General features: G+C 43.7%; 1 protein-coding gene across 2 annotated transcripts in view; it reads left to right on the forward strand.

Annotated features, from left to right (window-relative positions):
* Window positions 1-508: 508 nt before the first annotated feature.
* PCIF1 (phosphorylated CTD interacting factor 1) overlaps window positions 509-20,478 on the forward strand; it is a 93,314-nt gene continuing 73,344 nt past the window's right edge. The window contains exons 1-3 of one of the 2 annotated variants that reach the window (XM_073683904.1): window positions 509-629; window positions 10,576-10,699; window positions 10,776-10,900. In XM_073683904.1, the coding sequence (XP_073540005.1) occupies window positions 10,591-10,699; window positions 10,776-10,900 (234 nt within the window). In that variant the 5' untranslated portion in view covers window positions 509-629; window positions 10,576-10,590. Of the gene's footprint in view, window positions 630-7,719; window positions 7,806-10,575; window positions 10,700-10,775; window positions 10,901-20,478 lie in introns of those variants that run through there. The other variant, XM_073683905.1, reaches the window with a different exon arrangement.

A 20,478-nucleotide genomic window follows, 5' to 3' on the forward strand; every position in this document is an offset into this window, starting at 1 on the left:
ATATATAAACAATAAGATTAATTCAAATCTTTAAATCAACATTCAAAAATAAGAAATATATATTTTTTTTTTATTGCTGCATCTGTAAAACTCCTTACTGTGAACATATAAAATTAAGTAACCCAAATGTTAAACTGAGTTAAAAAAAAATAAAATCACCACAACCGCCTTTGGATCAAAGCACCGAGCAAAAAAAGTAAAAAGAAATAAAAAGCAATCAAAATATAATTTCTACCTAAAAATGGTACAGATCAAAAATACAGCTCGGGCCCGTCATCTGATACAGTGAAAAAAATAAGAAGGTCCAGTCCTGAAGGGGTTAATGGGTCTTCTCTAAAGGTCACATCATTGCAGCATTTTCAACCTGCTATGTCTGGTTGGGGCAGCGCCACATTCATTGCTAGGACTACACTCAGTGACTCCCGGCCGCTTCACCACGGCGCTGCCGAGCTCTCTGCCACACCTAACATGGCGGCACCAACCAGCCACTTAGGCCTGTGGGCTGAGCATGCGCACTGGGCAGGGCCGGGGCTGGAATACAAGATGGCGGCCCCGGCGGGGAGGGAGAGGCGGAGGCGGGATAGCAGTGAACGGACAGGAGTCAGTGACGGAGATTGCCTCTGCCCCAGGTGAGGCTCCCGGGGCGTCCCACGCTCTGACACCCGAACCGTCTGGCGCCGCAAAAGCCCGAGTAGCCGCTGAGCTCAGTCTGCGCTCCCAGCGCGCCCTAATAACTGCGCAAAACAACAGCAACCCCCTGAGCCGCCAGCGCAGCTCCCAGCGCCATCTTGTCACCGCCCGGGGAGCGCGCTGCAGAGGCGCGAGCACGAGGGGGAGAAAAAGGCGCTAGTAACGAAGGCGCCAAAATGAGAGCGAAGCGACTAATAATAAGAATATTAATAAATCTGAATAAATAAAGTGTGTAGCAGTAGCAGGGCGGGAGTGCGGCTGCCCCACATGGATGGAACTAGTACACAACACGTCATGGAGCGGGAGCTGCCCAGCAGCCGCCAGTTTACCTGTAGATATGGCCGTACTCTCCTCAGAGCAGTGCAATAGCGATATTCCCATAATGGCCACCTTTCCTGCCTGCAGCACTGAGGATTCTGTCATGGGGGCCCTGCATACGCAGTTCTCTGCAGAGCTGTGTTTGGCGGAGAGGCCGGCTCTATGGCTGCACGGCACATAGCGCAGACTGTGTCTGACTGGAGCTGGGAAAACCCCTCAGCCACACTCACAGGTTATCACACTGAGTGGCCACAGACCTGCTCAGTACTAGCCAGGACCACTGCCACCATGGGAGGACTAGGTAGTGGACATCCCTCACATGGGAGGACAAGGTGGCGGACATACCTCACCCAGGAGAACTAGGTGACGGGCATACCTCACATGGGAGGACTAGATGATGGACATACCTCACCCAGGAGAACTAGGTGACGGGCATACCTCACATGAGAGGACAATGTGGCGGACATATCTCACATGGCGGACATACCTCACATGGGAGGACTAGATGGCGGATATACCTCACATGGGAGGATTAGGTGGTGAACATATCTCACATGGTGGACATACCTCATATGGGAAGACAAGGTGGCAGACATATCTCACATGGCGGACATACCTCATATGGGAGAACTAGGTGACGGATATGCCTCACATGGGAGGATCAGATGGCGGACACACCTCACATGGGAGGATCAGATGGCGGACACACCTCACATGGGAGGATCAGATGGCGGACACACCTCACATGGGAGGATCAGATGGCGGACACACCTCACATGGGAGGACTAGATGGTGGACATGCCTCACATGGGAGGATTAGGTGGTGAACATATCTCACATGGTGGACATACTACATATGGCGGACTAGGTGATGGACATACCTCATTTGGGAGAACTAGGTGACGGACATACCTCACATGGGAGGACAAGGTGGCAGACATATCTCACATGGCGGACATACCTCATATGGGAGAACTAGATGACGGATATGCCTCACATCAGAGGATTAGATGGCGGACACACCTCACATGGGAGGATCAGATGGCGGAAACACCTCACGTGGGAGGATTAGATGGTGGACATACCTCACATGGGAGAACTAGATGGCGGACATACCTCACATGGGAGAACTAGGTGGCGGACATACCTCACATGGGAGGACTAGATGGTGGACACACCTCACATGGGAGAACTAGATGGCGGACACACCTAACATGGGAGGCTTAGATGGCGGACACACCTCACTTGGGAGGACATGCCTCGCATGGGAGGACTAGATGGCAGACATGCCTCACATGGGAGGACTAGATGGCGGACATGCCTCACATGGGAGGACTAGATGGTGGACATACCTCACATGAGAGGATTAGATGGCGGACATACCTCACATGGCGGACTAGGTGACGGACATACCTCACATGGCGGACTAGGTGACGGACATACCTCACATGGCGGACTAGGTTATGGACATACCTCACATGGGAGGACTAGATGGCCGACATACCTCACGTGGGAGGATTAGGTGGCCGACATACCTCACGTGGGAGGGCTAGGTGGCGGACACGGCTCACGTGGGAGGGCTAGGTGGCGGACACGGCTCACGTGGGAGGGCTAGGTGGCGGACACGGCTCACGTGGGAGGGCTAGGTGGCGGACACGGCTCACGTGGGAGGGCTAGGTGGCGGACACGGCTCACGTGGGAGGGCCGGGTGGCGGACACGGCTCACGTGGGAGGGCCGGGTGGCGGACACGGCTCACGTGGGAGGGCCGGGTGGCGGACACGGCTCACGTGGGAGGGCCGGGTGGCGGACACGGCTCACGTGGGAGGGCCGGGTGGCGGACACGGCTCACGTGGGAGGGCCGGGTGGCGGACACGGCTCACGTGGGAGGGCCGGGTGGCGGACACGGCTCACGTGGGAGGGCCGGGTGGCGGACACGGCTCACGTGGGAGGGCCGGGTGGCGGACACGGCTCACGTGGGAGGGCCGGGTGGCGGACACGGCTCACGTGGGAGGGCCGGGTGGCGGACACGGCTCACGTGAGAGGGCCGGGTGGCGGACACGGCTCACGTGGGAGGGCCGGGTGGCGGACACGGCTCACGTGGGAGGGCCGGGTGGCGGACACGGCTCACGTGGGAGGGCCGGGTGGCGGACACGGCTCACGTGGGAGGGCCGGGTGGCGGACACGGCTCACGTGGGAGGGCCGGGTGGCGGACACGGCTCACGTGGGAGGGCCGGGTGGCGGACACGGCTCACGTGGGAGGGCCGGGTGGCGGACACGGCTCACGTGGGAGGGCCGGGTGGCGGACACGGCTCACGTGGGAGGGCCGGGTGGCGGACACGGCTCACGTGGGAGGGCCGGGTGGCGGACACGGCTCACGTGGGAGGGCCGGGTGGCGGACACGGCTCACGTGGGAGGGCCGGGTGGCGGACATATCTCACATAATGGCCTGTTCTTGTCAGCGATCACCATGTAGTCCCACATTTTCGCTGTGCATCATGAAGATTGCGACATCTTGACTAGTAATCATCAGTGCAGTCGATGCTGAATTTGGGTTTGTTCACACGTAGCGCTTTTAATCTCTTCCTGATAAGGCGATTTCCCTTTTGTTTTTTTTCTTCTCCTTCCAAGAGCCATAACTTTTTTATTGTTCCGTCGACATAGGCAGATGAATGGGTTTCTTTGCTGGATGAATTGTACTTTTGCCATATGATGTACTGGAAAGCGGGAAAAAAAATCCAAGTACTACAAAATTGCAAAAAAAGCGCAATTCTGCCGTTATTTTGAGATTTTTTTTTTCATAGTTAAAAAGAACATGGCAATATGATTCTCCAGGACAGTCCATTTATGACGATACTAAATGGGTACCGTACATAGGTCTTTTTTATTTAGCTGGTGATACATCATTTTGGAAATTCATAGAAAAAAAACAACAAATTTCACATATCGCTATTCACGGAGACCCGGCTGATGGGGCTGGGTGAGTGCTTGTGTTTTTGCACCCAGAGCTGATGTTTTTACTGATGCCATTTGGGGGTAAGTACTATGGTTTGATCGCCTCTTATTACATTTTTTTTGTGGTGTTGCGGCTGCCAAGAAACCCTGCAGTTCTGACACGTAGATTTTATTGATCATTACTGCGATTACCGATTGGGTTAATTCATTTTATATTTTGATGGATCAGACTTTTATAGACATGGAGATACCTCATGTATATTTTTATTTTTGTGAGAAAGGGAGGTTGATTCATATATATACAGTACAGACCAAAAGTTTGGACACACCTCATTTAAAGATTTTTCTGTATTTTTGCATACTCTTGGCATTCTCTTGATGAGCTTCAAGAGGTAGTCACCGGAAATGGTTTTCACTTCACAGGTGTGCCCTGTCAGGTTTAATAAGTGGGATTTCTTGCCTTATAAATGGGGTTGGGACCATCAGTTGTGTTGTGCAGAAGTCTGGTGGATACACAGCTGATAGTCCTACTGAATAGACTGTTAGAATTTGTATTATGGCAAGAAAAAAGCTGCTAAGTAAAGAAAAATGAGTGGCCATCATTACTTTAAGAAATTAAGGTCAGTCAGTTCGAAAAATTGGGAAAACTTTGAAAGTGTCCCCAAGCGCAGTTGCAAAAACCATCTAGCGCTATAAAGAAACTGGCTCACATGAGGACCGTCCCAGGAAAGGAAGACCAAGAGTCACCTCTGCTTCTGAAGATAAGTTTATCCGAGTCACCAGCCTCAGAAATCGCAGGTTAACAGCAGCTCAGATTAGAGACCAGGTCAATGCCACACAGAGTTCTAGCAGCAGACACATCTCTTCAACAACTGTTAACAGGAGACTTTGTGCAGCAGGCCTTCATGGTAAAATAGCTGCTAGGAAACCACTGCTAAGGACAGGCAACAAGCAGAAGAGACTTGTTTGGGCTAAAAAACACAAGGAATGGACATTGGACCAGTGGAAATCTGTGCTTTGGTCTGATGAGTCCAAATTTGAGATCTTTGGTTCAACCACCGTGCCTTTGTGCGACGCAGAAAAGGTGAACGGATGGACTCTACATGCCTGGTTCCCACCGTGAAGCATGGAGGAGGAGGTGTGATGGTGTGGGGGTGCTTTGCTGGTGACACTGTTGGGGATTTATTCAAAATTGAAGGCATACTGAACCAGCATGGCTACCACAGCATCTTGCAGCGGCATGCTATTCCATCCGGTTTGCGTTTAGTTGGACCATCATTTATTTTTCAAAAGGACAATGACCCCGAACACACCTCCAGGCTGTGTAAGGGCTATTTGACCAAGAAGGTGAGTGATGGGGTGCTACGCCAGATGACCTGGCCTCCACAGTCACCAGACCTGAACCCAATTGAGATGGTTTGGGGTGAGCTGGACCGCAGAGTGAAGGCAAAAGGGCCAACAAGTGCTAAGCATCTCTGGGAACTCCTTCAGGATTGTTGGAAGACCATTTCCGGTGACTACCTCTTGAAGCTCATCAAGAGAATGCCAAGAGTGTGTAAAGCAGTCATCAAAGCAAAAGGTGGCTACTTTGAAGAACCTAGAATATAAGACATATTTTCAGTTGTTTCACACTTTTTTGTAAAGTATATAATTCCACATGTGTTAATTCATAGTTTTGATGCCTTCAGTGTGAATGTACAATTTTCATAGTCATGAAAATACAGAAAAATCTTTAAATGAGATGGTGTGTCCAAACTTTTGGTCTGTACTATATATATATATATATATATATATATATATATATATATATATATATATACATTTTTCTTTTCATAGTTTTAAACTATTTTTTTTCTACTGTATTTCTCTACTCCATTAGGGGAATTGAAACTGTGATCATCTGATTGCTTGTACTATACACAGTTATACCACAGTATTGCTGTATGTAGCAAAAATCATTCAAGAGAAAGAAAAGCAGCACTTACCAGTTCCTAAAATTCAATCCTTTATTGCCATTTACTTACCATTGCGGTATAAAAATAAGGAATGTGATGGTGCTTTGCAAAAAAAAAATAATGCAGTAATCATTCAAAAGAAAAGCTGCACTCACCAATTCCTAAAATTCAGTCCTTTGTTGGGATACACGAAACATGCAGGCGGGGTGCGGGGAAGTCAGTGGAGACAGTTGTTTTGCGTCTGGCACGACGTTTCTATGGGTGCCGTAGAAGCATTGTGCCAGACGCAAAACTGCCATTGTCCATTGACTTCCCAAACCCCGCCTGCATGTCCCGTGTATCCCAACAAAGGACTGAATTTTATACAGTCATGACAGGCATTGGGTGGTCTTCAGCAGAACCCTGACTGTTAAGGCAATCCATCAGGGACTCCCCTCCTGGGCTGCACTTTTTAAATGCTGTTGTCACAGATTGTCAGCTGCATTTAACAGATTGACAGTCACAGGCGGAGCTCGGCTCCACTTGCAGCTGTAGGAAGCAGATGACGGAATAACATAGCCATTATCTGCCAGCCCAGTTCCTGAGCCCGCACCAAAGACATGGAGCAGACATATGAAAGACCGCCACCATTATGTCATATATCGGTAAAGGGCTGGTACATTTTTACATTTTTACTATGGCCAGAAAACCTCAGCATCAACTACACATGATTTTTGTGATTTCTTTTTTTATGCTTTTTTTTTTTTTTTTTTTTTTTTTTTTTTGTGTGTGTGTGTGTGTTAAGCCATTTTGATTCGTATGGGGGAAAAACTGCAATAAAAACACTGAAAGAATTGACTTTTTTTGGGGGAAAAAAACGTGGGAATGAGATTGTAAAAATGAACACTACATGTGAACAAGACCTTTTTTTGACTTGCGACCATCCTGGACCGCAGTGTGAATTACATAGGACCCGGCTCACTAGTAAATGACCTCAGTAATTTGGCTGTTTTTTTTCTTTGGTACTTTCCTATAGCCAGCATATTTTATCATTGTCTCCTGAGCAAGGCAAATGCATAATCTTCACCTCTTCCCGCAGAATGATGGACCCATATTGGCTTACACCCAACGCTCCAGCTCATTACTAGGGGGTTCTGCCCTGGTTCTACACTCACAAAATGTCATGGGTGAACAATCCTGTAATGTAAAGGTTATCAGCACAATTTACAAGCACACACACGGCATTATGATTATCTTATCTATGGCATTATTTTCAGAAGGTTTTGACAAGTGTACAAAATGCGCAACAAGCAAATAACACAAGACATGAATTTCTGTGTATTTCAGCAATCTTTATAGATTGCTTTTCAGGAATTTACACCCTTCACATCGGTGTTGGAACCTCCATTGTAGATCCGACTGTTCTGTAAAATTATGGACACCGTGGCAGTATTCCGGACAAAGCCCATAATAGTCAGTTGAGCGCCACTGATGTCCGTCAGGTGAAGTATTCAGCACTTGTCTCCATTTTCTTTCTGCTGTTATGATGGAGCAGTGCAATGACCATGATTAAAGGGGTTATCTGACCCTGACATTTTTATGGGGGCATGGATGTTTTCAAAATAAACGAAGGCACATTCATCTTGCGTCACTTCCCTGTTGTAGCGCAAGCTGCTCCAGAGGTCTGAGTCAGCTTCTGAAGCAATTTCTACTCTTTCAATGTCAACAGGACTACTGCAGCCAATCCCAAACTTGAAGTGACTAGAAGATCATGTTTTCTGTTGTTTCTCCAATGACAGACTCTTCTAGTCACCTGACTGCTGCAGCCATTCACAGAATTCATTGGTCCTATGGATATCTGGGTGCCATAGACCTCCAGCCTGCACTGGGTCCCTAGGAGTGATGTAAAGGTGAGTATGCCTGTTTCTATTATTGATGAAAACACCCATGCCTACATGAATGTTTTTTTTTTAAGCATTGGACATTCCCTTGTAACGCAAATGTACCCAGAGCCTCTACTGCATGTTAGGGCCTTATTTTCTTGAGGATTTTGGCATCAGTTTCCAGTAAAATGCATACAGACATGACATCAAATTGCTGAGTATAGCTTTCTGTAGGAGCTGCAGGTTTTATTCTGAGAACATGGTGCCACTGCTTTGTCTTGATGGATGGAGCCCATACACATGCACAAAGTCAAATTTACCTTCCAGTTTTGGCGGGAATCATAGGTTAGCTATCCCAATTCTAGTAGGATGAGGATGTTGAATTTTGACATGCTCGATACTTTATCTCTTTGGGCAGATAAGCCACATCCAGAGGTGTCTGGCAACCGCTTATGGCCCATTTAGGCAAGCCGATCCAGGGCATTAAATGTCTGCCGATCGGCAACATTCAATACGGTCAGTGGTTGTTTGCTGGACTGTTTATAACAAAACGAATGGGGACTGAGCAATCACTAATGCGATCAGAAATCATTCAAGAGAAAGAAAAGCAGCACTTACCAATTCCTAAAATTCAATCCTTTACTGCCATTTACTTACCATTGCACATAAACATTCACCCTTCTATGAACCAATGTGGTATAAAAATAAGGAATGTGATGGTGCTTTGCAAAAAAAAAATAATGCAGTAATCATTCAAAAGAAAAGCTGCACTCACCAATTCCTAAAATTCAGTCCTTTGTTGGGATACACGAAACATGCAGGCGGGGTGCGGGGAAGTCAGTGGGGACAGTTGTTTTGCGTCTGGCACGACGTTTCTATGGGTGCCGTAGAAGCATTGTGCCAGACGCAAAACTGCCATTGTCCATTGACTTCCCGAACCCCGCCTGCATGTCCCGTGTATCCCAACAAAGGACTGAATTTTAGGAATTGGTGAGTGCAGCTTTTCTTTTGAATGATTACTGCATTATTTTTTTTTTGCAAAGCACCATCACATTCCTTATTTTTATACCACATTGGTTCATAGAAGGGTGAATGTTTATATGCAATGGTAAGGTGCCGAAGACTATCTTTCCATGATTGAACTAATGTGTGCAGTCTGTCCCTATACAGCTTATCACCTGTTTCTACAGCACAACGTGCTGCCGATAACGATGATTTTTATGCACACCTAAAGGTCACACCCGAAAAACTCGAGTGATTGCACCTCCAAACGCTTCTTTGCCGGTTACTGGCTCATCTAAATGGGACATAACTTGCCTGTCCGTTGAGTGCGCATAAAGGCTTAGTTATCTGGGCATGTATATGGGGAATTGGGAGAAATAGCTGCCAGCCAACAGCTACTGAAAATATTAATGTTTGCACTGGGAGCTTTTCCTACATATTACTCTACGTTCCCCGAGGCAGCGTGCTTTTAGCTAACCCGACTACGTCTCTCAGTTTCACATTAGGCATAAGTGAAAAAATAAAATGTGTCTTGTTCCATTGGATGCTGTATCATAGAGCGATTCTCCCCTGAAGCATTGCCTTTAGGGAATATCTCCACAATGTGGCACCATACAGCGACATGCTGAGTGAAGTATGGCGTACACTGTAATGAATTTAGCTTACAACGTATTGCATCATGAAAGTGCTCAGTAATTATAAACTGATAAAATAAAAATTACCTGTATAAAGCCCCAAGCTATAGTAAATGTACTTGTTAAACCGCAATCAAGACACTACAAGTCATAACATCACCGATTAATGTGGCGGCTCATTCATGGCTTGTTAGCATACGGCCAGGACTCTCACCTAATGTATCTTCATTACAGCTGAAGTTATAAATGTTTTCCTGTGTGGAGCACTACAGAATATGATGGTGCTATATGAATATCTCATACTGTGTGAGTTTGTAAATCATTACCATCCTCTCTGTGATTGGAGGATTGTGTAAAGCTTGCGCAAAATATTGTACAATGGTTACAGAATGCAATTCATGGCGCCGATGCTAATTCATGAAACTAGCATGACCGGTGTCGTCCGCTTTTGTGGTTTCTTCCTGTATAGAAATTGCAACTATATCACTATTTTACCCCTGAAATAAAAAAATGTCACAGTTGTAGAAAATTGTATCTTTTACTCACTTGCACAGCACACGGGAGAACCATTTCTCTCCTCCCCTCCATTATCGCAATTGGTGGAGGGACTGCTGCAGATCAACTATGGTTATGTAATAAAGGCAATGTCCCTTTTGTATACGATTTACTCACCATGAACTAGATTAACATATAATATAAAGGACAGTGCAAATGAACTTTTTGTGTACATAGTTTAGAAGCTGGTGTAAGCAATTTATCACCCCTCCACCAATGGGACCACCACTGATTGACAGAATGGGGGACTTGTATCCCTTGTTCTTCCCTGGCTGATGAGTTTAATGGAACAGTTAAAGCCTGTCCAGTGGATAGGAGATAACTTATTTGCACTGCAATACCCTTTAAATTAAAAAAATGAACTAATCCACAAGTGATGCAGTAAGGCAATGAACAAGGGTATATTTCATTCTTCTATAGATGTAAGGCTGAAATCACACAGGCAAGCGGTGCTCCTGTACATCAGATGCCACTGCTTATCCTACATATGCTTTGTTCTACAGATATGATGGTTATTCTTGTGCCACTACATTAAGAATATTCCTGTACACAACCGACAATCATACCATTATGACCATGAATGTGTGTCTGTTTTTCATGGCTAGACTGTTCCTGCAAAAATGGCCCGGGACAACCATGGAAGTCCTCAGGAGGATGCCGCCTTGACCAGCCTGTCCCCAAGTACATCTAGCTCACCTCGGCCTCAGCGCGTCTTCTCTGATTTGCCTGGTAAGACAGTGCATTTGTATGAGGGTTTTGCTTTAAGCTGTATTATGTGATTCTGATATCTGCCATATTTCTCCAGATGAGCTTTTGCAGGCTGGATGGGAGAAGTGTTGGAGCAAGAGGGAAAATCGACCTTATTATTTCAATCGTTTTACCAATCAGTCCCTGTGGGAGATGCCTGTGCTGGGCCAACATGATGTTATTGTGAGTACCAGTGATCTTGTCTGTACACAGAATATTGCATCTATAAATCATCCCCATGATATCTGATACACATTTTAAAGTTATGGAGATATGTTAGATTTTTTATCCAGAAAGCTCTATTTTCTGTGCTGTCCTTTCTCTTTGAACAATTTAGTGATCATTTGGCTTAAAATAAAGCAGTACAATTCACGTTAAACTGGCAGATTCAACGCTGAGATCCACAGTGAACTCTTTCTGTCCAAACTCCCTGTAAACGTACCGTAAGGCCGGAGAACACATTGCAGAATCACTGCTACGTATCTGCAGCGTTTCCGCATCAAAATCCGCAACTTGTTCCATGCTGATGTGAATTTCAACCTATGCATTGCAAAAGTGAAGTCCACAGTACAATCTGTATAAAGAATTGACATTCCATTGTTGTGCAAAATATTCTGTACCGTGTAATTAGATTTTAAAGATCTCATTAACTTAGCTGATTTTCTGTTACTCTGCGTTTCTTTGACATATAAATCCATGTGGAACATTTGCATTGTGTACATCTAGCCTTTGGGTGTGCTTACATGTGGTGGTGCATCCTTCGGCTAGGAATAATTTTGGAATTCAGTTTCTGGTTAATGTGGTAAATGCAGGTGAACTAATTTTTTCTTCTTTTTTTTTTGTTGTGCTTTACTTGTGCTAACTCTTGAAGCCATGAAAATCTGTAGGAAAGCAATGTGTGGTTTTGCCTTGCAGTTCTTTGCCACAATGTGCACAATTACATGTTTAGGCTTTCTATATGCATAATTGAGGTTCACCATTTTTTACCTTTAATCATTATTTAAAATTTGCAGTGAAATGTGTGCATAAAAGGATACAGGGATTTTATTTAGTTAAATGCATGTATTTGGACTGAAAATAGTTTCTGCAAATGGTTTAATTAAAAATGGGTTCATTTGGCTTTTAGAGGCTGTTTCACTGCACAATGAATCTGTCAGTCATCTTGTTGTGACAGGGAGTTTTGTAACTTTTATCTATCTCTTTGAAGCAAGAGTCAGACGTCTGTATAACTTGGACTGGGATCACAATGCAATGATTGGACTGGCCGGCGCCTAATAGGACCGCGACAGGATGAATTTCTACGCAGCTGTCACACTCTGGTCTGGAGAACCGCCGGCCAGTCTGAGCACTGCGTTGCGTTCCACGTGGGAGTTATACAGCCGTCTGACTCTTCCTTGAGACAGATCAAATTCCCCATCAGATCGCTCTCACTTATGGATTCTTCGATAGCGCAGTCTGCAGTACAACACAGAAGCTGTAGAGGGCAAACAGTGCAAATTTTTAATGAAACTCTATTTTAAAAATAAAAAGGGTTATTCCCACATCTTGAACAGGGGACCATCTCTCCGCAGCCCTCCTGCTTGACTGACGGATCTAGCTAGAGGCATTGTTGTGCTGCTGGCCCCAGCTATAAGTTCTCTGATGCGACTATATGAGGCAGCTTTGCCTCTGCAGTAAATTGAAAAGTTGCTTTTTCCTAAAAGCAATTTGCAATTCTTCCTATATAAGAACATGGACATAACCATTTAAGTAAAAAAATACTATCAAAGATGTCTATAGCCTTAAAGGGTAACTATCATTTGCAAAAAGTTTCCCTGTATTATAGGGTTTGCTAAGTGATGTGAATTTGTGGGGTCCTGGTCCTGAGACCCCATATACTGCTCAGAACACCACTGTGAAGTGTACTTGCAGATTGGCGGATGAGCCCAGTAGTAAACATATGGGTTTGTACAACTCTCACAGGAGCTGTGCACTTCAGAGCAATCTTTTTCAGCAGCTCTGTGTAGGCTCTGTAATATATAAGAAGTTTCTGCAAATGATCGTTATCATTATTACAAAGCTTACAATGTGTTCATACATAGCCGTCAACTACAGTATTTATATTTGTGGAAAAAAATATTTTTTTTTAGCATTTATTCACATTGAATTTTCTCTGAATCAAGAGAAACCAGATCCAGTCCAGCGTATGAAAACTTTTGTCTGGTCACATCCAGTATTTATTTATTTGTTTTATTTATTTTACTCACTTATATAACGCCATTAATTCCACAGGACTTTACAGACATTATTGGCACTGTCCCCATTGGGGCTCACAATGTAAATTTCCTATCAGTATGTCTTTGGAGTGTGGGAGGAAACCCACGCAAACATAGGGAGAACATACAAAAACCTTGCAGATGTTGTCCTTGGTGGGCTTTCACTGATTTTACCATGGCTATGAAGTCAAAGTTTTTTTTTTTTTTTAGAAATCTTTTTGATAGAAGCAACTTCTAGCAATAAGCTCATTTTTTATAATTCAATGTCATTAAATTTTCAGAATAGAATTACAGCAAAGAAAAAGAAAACCATTCAAGCCAAAAACATATTTCTTAATATAGCAATAGTAGATACAATTTCTAACGCTAAACAGAGCAATCATGAATAGTGAGTAAACACAACACAGTAAGTCTGACTCAATACAGTAATATGTTTAAATAGAAACACTGACATAACAAGACACTGAGACAGAAGGGGAGGGGCAGGGAGAGATAAAGAACTTTTACTTTTTAGACCCATGGCAACCAATCGCCTCTACACTTATTAGTAGTCCCTCTAAACCCAATATGTGTCCCAGAGAGTCCAGACTGCATTAAAATACTGAATAGTGTTATTCGGCATATCTGTAATATATCCCATACCTTGGATATCTTGTATTCGTGACTGAAGCTCAGTATTCGATGGGGGTTGAACCGACTTCCACTTACAGGCTATCAGACATATGGCAGCTATTGTTATGTGTAATAAAAGCTGTTTAACTTTACGACCTAGTTGAAACGGTGATATATTGCATAAATAGAATTTGGATCCAAGGTGATCTGGAGACCGGTAACTTTACAAATCAATGACTTGACAATTTCCAACAAACCTTGTATATTTGAGCATGTCCAAAACAAATGGGGTAGATCACCTTCTTTATTCCCACATCTCCAACAACAATTAGGGATGATGGGATTAAAGGGATTGTCCACTACTGGGACAACCCCCCTTTAAACTAAATGTTCGGCCCTCATAAAATAAAAAAAACTATACTCCCCTCCCATGCAGGCTCGGTTCCAGCGGTGTCAGCACTTGCGGTCCCGGAGCTGTGATATGGTGGAATGACATGTGATGCCTGTACCCAATCTGCGATGGCGTCACAGTCTCCGCCTTCAGACAAACTGAACATGAAGAGGAAGTCTGGATCAGCTGAAGTCCTGGCTTCCTCTTCATGTTCCATTTGTCCAAAGGTGGAGACAGTGACGCCAGTGCTGATTGGGCGCCGGGCATCACGTCTCATTCCACCACATCACAGCCCCGGGACCGTGAGTGCCGACACCGCTGGAACAGAGCTGGCAGGGAAGCTGAGTATAGTTTTTTTTTTTTATCGGGGCCGAACATTTAGTTTAAGAAGTAGTTGTCCTAGTAATGGACAACCCATTTTAAACTTATGCAGTAGGGAAGGAGTATGATACCAGAACGTGAGTAGTTTATATTGGTTTTCTCTGTAGATAAAACATGTAGAAGTTTTGGCTCCATTTCTCCTGCCAGACACAAGGTGGGAGAGGTTCCCCCAAGAAGGAAGCTTCTCATTTACTCATGTAGAAATATTTTGGGTGGTCATCTGGTTAAGTGTTAATATCTGATAGATATACAATATAAGACCCTTGGTTGAAACCTGCTCTACACAATTTTTCAAAACGAGTGGGGTAAGAGACTTTGAAAGTGGAAAAAGGGAATGCATATAGTGTCTGATTTTCTGGTATCTGTAATGAGAGTTAACCAGTAGGATATGACTGGTGTATAATGTATTAAAAGGTAACAAGGTCCTGGAGTGTATATCTGCAAAGCAAAAAAGTTGTTTGTGAAACCATGGCTTCCTCTATTATTCAGGCTGTGAAGCATTGCAGGATTAAATAGGAGCGAGGTCAAGGGAGAATGCTTCAGTATTAGTGGGAGTTTTTTAGAGCATTGGTCCCAAATCAGTTTGGTAAAAAGGTTATTGGACCCAGCATATGTGAGTAACTATTTGAAAGAGGTTTCCCAAAGGTAGGAGTTATGTTGTACTGGGGCTAACCAAAGTCTCTCAACTTCCATCCATCTAGAGAATGCTCTGCGATTAGACCATGCTGGGATATGGCGAAGGTGAGTCGCCCATTAGTACTTGATAATATCAGGGACACCCAGTCCACCTCTGGATTTACTCACAAGTAGAATTTGATTTTTAATCCTATGTCTTTTCTGCGCCCAAATAAATTGGAAAATGAATGAATGGTTGGACATTACGTAGCTCCTACAAGGAACACATCCAGGGAGGGTTTCAAACAGGTAGTATGGTCCGTTTGACCTCTGAAATTCTTCCGAATAGAGATAACAGAAGACTGTTCCATGTATTAAGTAATCGCCTAAGTTCAATGAATAAATGGGGATAATTATGTTGGCATAATTTTTATAGTTGGAGGACAACTGAACCCCTAGGTATGTTAGGAGGGTTTCTTTCCATCTGTAATTATAGTTTTCCTTTAGTGTATTTAACAAAGAGTCTGGGACATTTAGAGGGGAGGGCTTCTGTTTTGCTATTGTTGACTTTGTAGCCTGAAAGTTGACCAAAGTTTCCCAAAAGAGCATGCAGGTTAGGGAGGGTGATACGTAATTGCGTTAGTGTCAATAGAACATCGTCTGCAAATAGAGATAGATAGTTTGAATTCCCTGTCCATCACCACTACTCCATGAATGTTTCGGTCAAGGCGTATGGCAGCAACTAGGGGTTCTATACATAAAACAAATAGTAGAGGGCACCCCTGTCGGCTGTCATTATGGATTAGAAAAGTCTGAGATAGAGCATGTGGGAGTTTAACCGATGCTGAAGATTGGGAGTAAAGACTTTTTAGGGCCATGATAAACGGCCCCAAGAGTCCAAATTGGTTCAGAGTTTTGAACATAAATGCCAGTATTTTGGTGAAGATATTTAAATCTGCATTAAGTAGAGCAATGGGCCTGTAATTAGCACAATCTAATGGGTCTTTCCCTGGTTTTGAAATGAGCGTGATACGAGTGTAGCATAGTAGGCGGCATTGGCAAACCTTTAAGAAATTCATTGAATAGAGTGACTAAATGGAGGGTTAGTCTGCTTTAAATGTTTTAAAATATAGATGTCAGCCTATCGTGTCCCGGAGATTTGCCATTAGGAAGTAATTTAAGTACTTCATCTAATTCTTCCTGGATGATTTCTTTATTAAGAGAGGCTATGGTCTCTGTGGAAAGGCTAGGAAGTTTACATTCCTGCAGGAAGGTTTGGATAGTTATCCTCCCCTCTCCTGGGTTAGGAGGGACAGTATCCAGAGGAGAGTATAATTTGGATAGATAAGCATGAAAAACCTTAGCAGTTTTGTTAGAATCATACAAGACGGTCCCTTTGCTAAGTGCTTATATAGATTATCTTGCCTAAGTTGCATCGCTAAAAGAGTGTGAGACTTGTTCCCTTTATCATAATATTTTTCCCTACAGTAAAGCAGTACTTTCTTCATTTTGTAAATAGTAATATCTTTTAGCTTACAGCAGATCGAAACAATATCTCTAAGAGTTCGCGTCAAGAGTCCTCAGTTGGTCAGTCAGGAGGTCTATCTGATGGCAATAAGCTGATTATGTGATGTCCTTCTGCTGGGATCCCAGCAATCAACTGTATTCTGTGGGGAAACCTAGCAGCACATGTTCAGTTTCTTTGTAGCCACCGCCACAGGGAAAATTAAAGGGAACCTGACAGCATGATTTATCCATATTAACTAATTACAGTTTTGCTTTCATCATGTAACACTGATTTCGAGCAAACTCGATGTTAAGGGAAAGTTGGTAGCATAATTGTAAAATCAGTGTTTTAATCTTGTGGTGCCGCATACTGTAATTAGTATGACTAGTCGGACAGATGTGCACTTAGTGTTGAGCAGCCCAGCCAGGCGATATCACGCCAACATAGGCACGGTTATAGTCTCTGTAGTGCTCCTCCACCACCTCCCTGCTACCTGTATCACACATTCCCAGCGGCCGCCATGACTTCGGGCATGCCCAGTGATCCTATGTGCCACTGCCCTGGTTTCACACTGCAGACCCAAAGTCTGACTGACTGAGCACTTCCCTCTGCATTCTCAAAGCAGACTCGCTGCTGAGCTGGGAAGTAGTGGCACATAGGCAGAAGTTCACTGTACATTTGCCACTACTGGATCTCGCAATTATGCTGACAACTTTTCCTTGACATTGAAGTTGCTAGTAATATGCGTTACATTACAAATACAGTACTGTAATTAGTTATTATGGATAAATCCTGCTGTCAATTCAGTGTGTTGTCTGTGTAATTCAGGACAGGTCTACCAGAGGGAGTGATGTTATTTGTACCCACTCATGATTTTCCGATCCGGGGTGATCCATATTTGGGGATGTTTTTATTTATTTTTTTTTAGTTAAATATTTGCATGTGGGGATAAAAATAATTTTTGCAATTGGGTTTCCTTACAAGTTTTGCACCATTTTGCTTTTAAAGGCTCTTTGTTTCACAGCACATTTAACTTTTATGTGGTATGTGGTCTGTGGTCAAAAATCAGCTGCGAGAGGCTCAGAAAAAGACAGATAAAAGAATTACAAACTCCCCGTCAGACCATCCTAGCGTGCTGACTGATATACTGTCAGTTAACTCATTCTGCATCCATTAATTGACAGTGTAACAGTCACAGAGGCTAAAATATGCAAAAAAAATTTAATGAAGCCCAAATGCAAAAAATTATTTTGGTCCAAAATACATGCATGCAAGCTTAAAAAATGTGCCCAAAGGTGCCCAACGCCTGGAAAATAATGACTTTTATTATTATTATTATTATTATTATTATTAAAAGGGTTTTCCACTACTCCAATTGTGATGACGATGACCCATACTAAAAACTGGTTAGATCATGATTTGTAAGGGGATATCGGATGAATTGGTCAAAATCATAAAGCATATATAACCAGTAATAATATTGTATAACAAAAAAATAGTAGGGTCTACTACGCATAATATTGACATAAATGGAGATAGTTTAGGCAGAGTAATGAAAATACTTCCCTTTCAGAAATAAATATATATTATTGCAAGATGCATAGTGCTAATAAATTAGTAATTTATTTTATATACAAGGAAAGTGCATTGAAGTGTCCATTTAATGCTCCAAGGTTCAGCCAACATACAATTCATAATACATAAAGTCCACAGTGCCTGTCAGGAAGAAATAAATGAACCGGCAGATAAATACATGTCATAATTATGGCTCTAAAATTAGTTTACCAATTTAGTAAGATATCTGAGTCATCCCCATGCAAGTGTCTCCTCTGCTTCTTCCAAGGGGCTAAGATAATACAATAATTGTTATTACTGCTCTGCTATGTATATGCTTTATGGTTTTGACCAATTCATCCCATGTCCCCTTACAAATCATGGATGATCCAACTGCTTTTTAAATTGTCTTATTTTGTATCGTAAATATTATATAATTACAGAAATATGGTGAAAGGGGTTTTCCTGTAAATAAAGTACACTTTAATTAATAGATCTAGAAATAATAATAAGTTCTACAATTGGATGTGTTAAAAAAATGTTCCTGTGCTGAGATAATCTTATAAATGTGTAATGGCTGTGTCTGACCATACAGGGACATGGTCTGATCATACCACAGCTGCTGAGCAGGGGAGGAAGCAGAAGGGAGTATACAGATAGACTCAGCTGTAATCATATGCTTTCCTTTCTTTAAAACATTGCTTAAAAACAGGCAGGGAAATGTTTTACCTCACAAAAAGAATCAGCTGCAATCCTGTAATGCTGTCATGGCTGCATCCTCTTGTTTTGCATCCCCCCTGCCCAGGAGATGTGGTATGATCAGACCATGTTCCTGCACGGTCAGACACATCCATTACACAGTACAAACCAGGGGCACCTTTATAAGATTATCTCAGCACAAGGACATTTTATTTTACCACATCCAATTGTGGAACTTATTTTTATTGCAAGATCTAGTGTTTGCGGGAAAACCCCTTTGATATTTAATTTGTAGTCCTTATTATAGGTTTAGCCTTATTATTATTTACCCCCCCCCCCCATAAGAAGGCTGCTAGCCATGTCCCACCCTATTCAGTGTGACTAGTTTACGAGTTAATAGGAGTTGGTGGTATGTTCACAAGGTGCAGTGTATTTTAACCAAAGGTTAGAGTGACCCTTAGGCCACTTGCACACATTCAGTATTTGGTCAGTATTTTACATCAGTATTTGTAAAGGCTCCGTCACACATAACGAGATCGCTAGCGAGATCGCTGATGAGTCACGGTTTGGTGACGCAATAGCGATCTCGCTAGCGATCTCGTTATGTCTGACAGGTAGCAACGATCAGGCCCCTGCTGTGAGATCGCTGATCGTTACAAAGCTTCCTGGACCATTCCTGGGTCGTTGCGCTCCCGCTGGGCAGTGTGCATCGCTGTATTTGACACCTTGTCAACGACCTCGCTAGCAATTCAGAACTGAGACACATTGAGGTGCATAAATTGGACTTTTCTGCGTTCATCGTCCCCGATTGGTGGTCGCTACTGCATCCTTGTTTTTTCAGATCCCACCAGCGTTCTCCGGCTGTGACTCCACTTTGAACAAATTAGACATCTTTAGCGAAGTAGGTATTGTTTGGGGTCTTAAATGAGTTTCCATTTTTAATTCATTTATAGGACATCTACCAATTATCTGCTATCATTGCTCTTCAGGGAGGGAGGGCTTGGCTTCAATAGCGATCTCGTTATGTGTGACGGGGTACCAGGACCGTTAAAATACTGGCAGCAGTTGTCGCGGCAGGTCTTCGCATCATGGGTGTTTCTGCCATGTCCCACTGGTTGAAGGCCTGCAATTGCAGGATCGTTTGCACGCTATTCACCGAGCTCCACTTCCCCATTGGCTCGGTCCACAGAGTCCACAAAGCCAGGCGGACAGTACATAATTGCATCACGTCGACGAAGAAAGTTTTGAAGCGTGCAACAGGCCAAAAGAACAGAGTCTATTGATTTAAGCTTCATGTTAATTGGCGTATGAAAAACTCTGAAGCGGTTGGCCACGACAGCGTGTCAGAAAACGTGCTGTGTGGGTGTGTGTGCATGAGACCCCTAAAATATCTGCCCATGCAAAAGCATATATATACAGATAGAAGCCAAGCCCTCCCTCCCTGAAGAGCAATGATAGCAGATAATTGGTAGATGTCCTATAAATGAATTAAAAATGGAAACTCATTTGAGACCCCAAACAATACCTACTTCGCTAAAAATGTCTGATTTGTTCAAAGTGGAGTCACAGCCGGAGAACGCTGGTGGGATCTGAAAAAACAAGGATGCAGTAGCGACCACCAATCGGGGACGATGAACGCAGAAAAGTCCAATTTATGCACCTCAATGTGTCTCAGTTCTGAATTGCTAGCGAGGTCGTTGACAAGGTGTCAAATACAGCGATGCACACTGCCCAGCGGGAGCGCAAC

This window comes from Phyllobates terribilis, unplaced genomic scaffold (assembly GCF_046119375.1).
Source record: "Phyllobates terribilis strain yellow unplaced genomic scaffold, ASM4611937v1 Scaffold_5__5_contigs__length_657084704, whole genome shotgun sequence".
NCBI lineage: Eukaryota > Metazoa > Chordata > Amphibia > Anura > Dendrobatidae > Phyllobates > Phyllobates terribilis.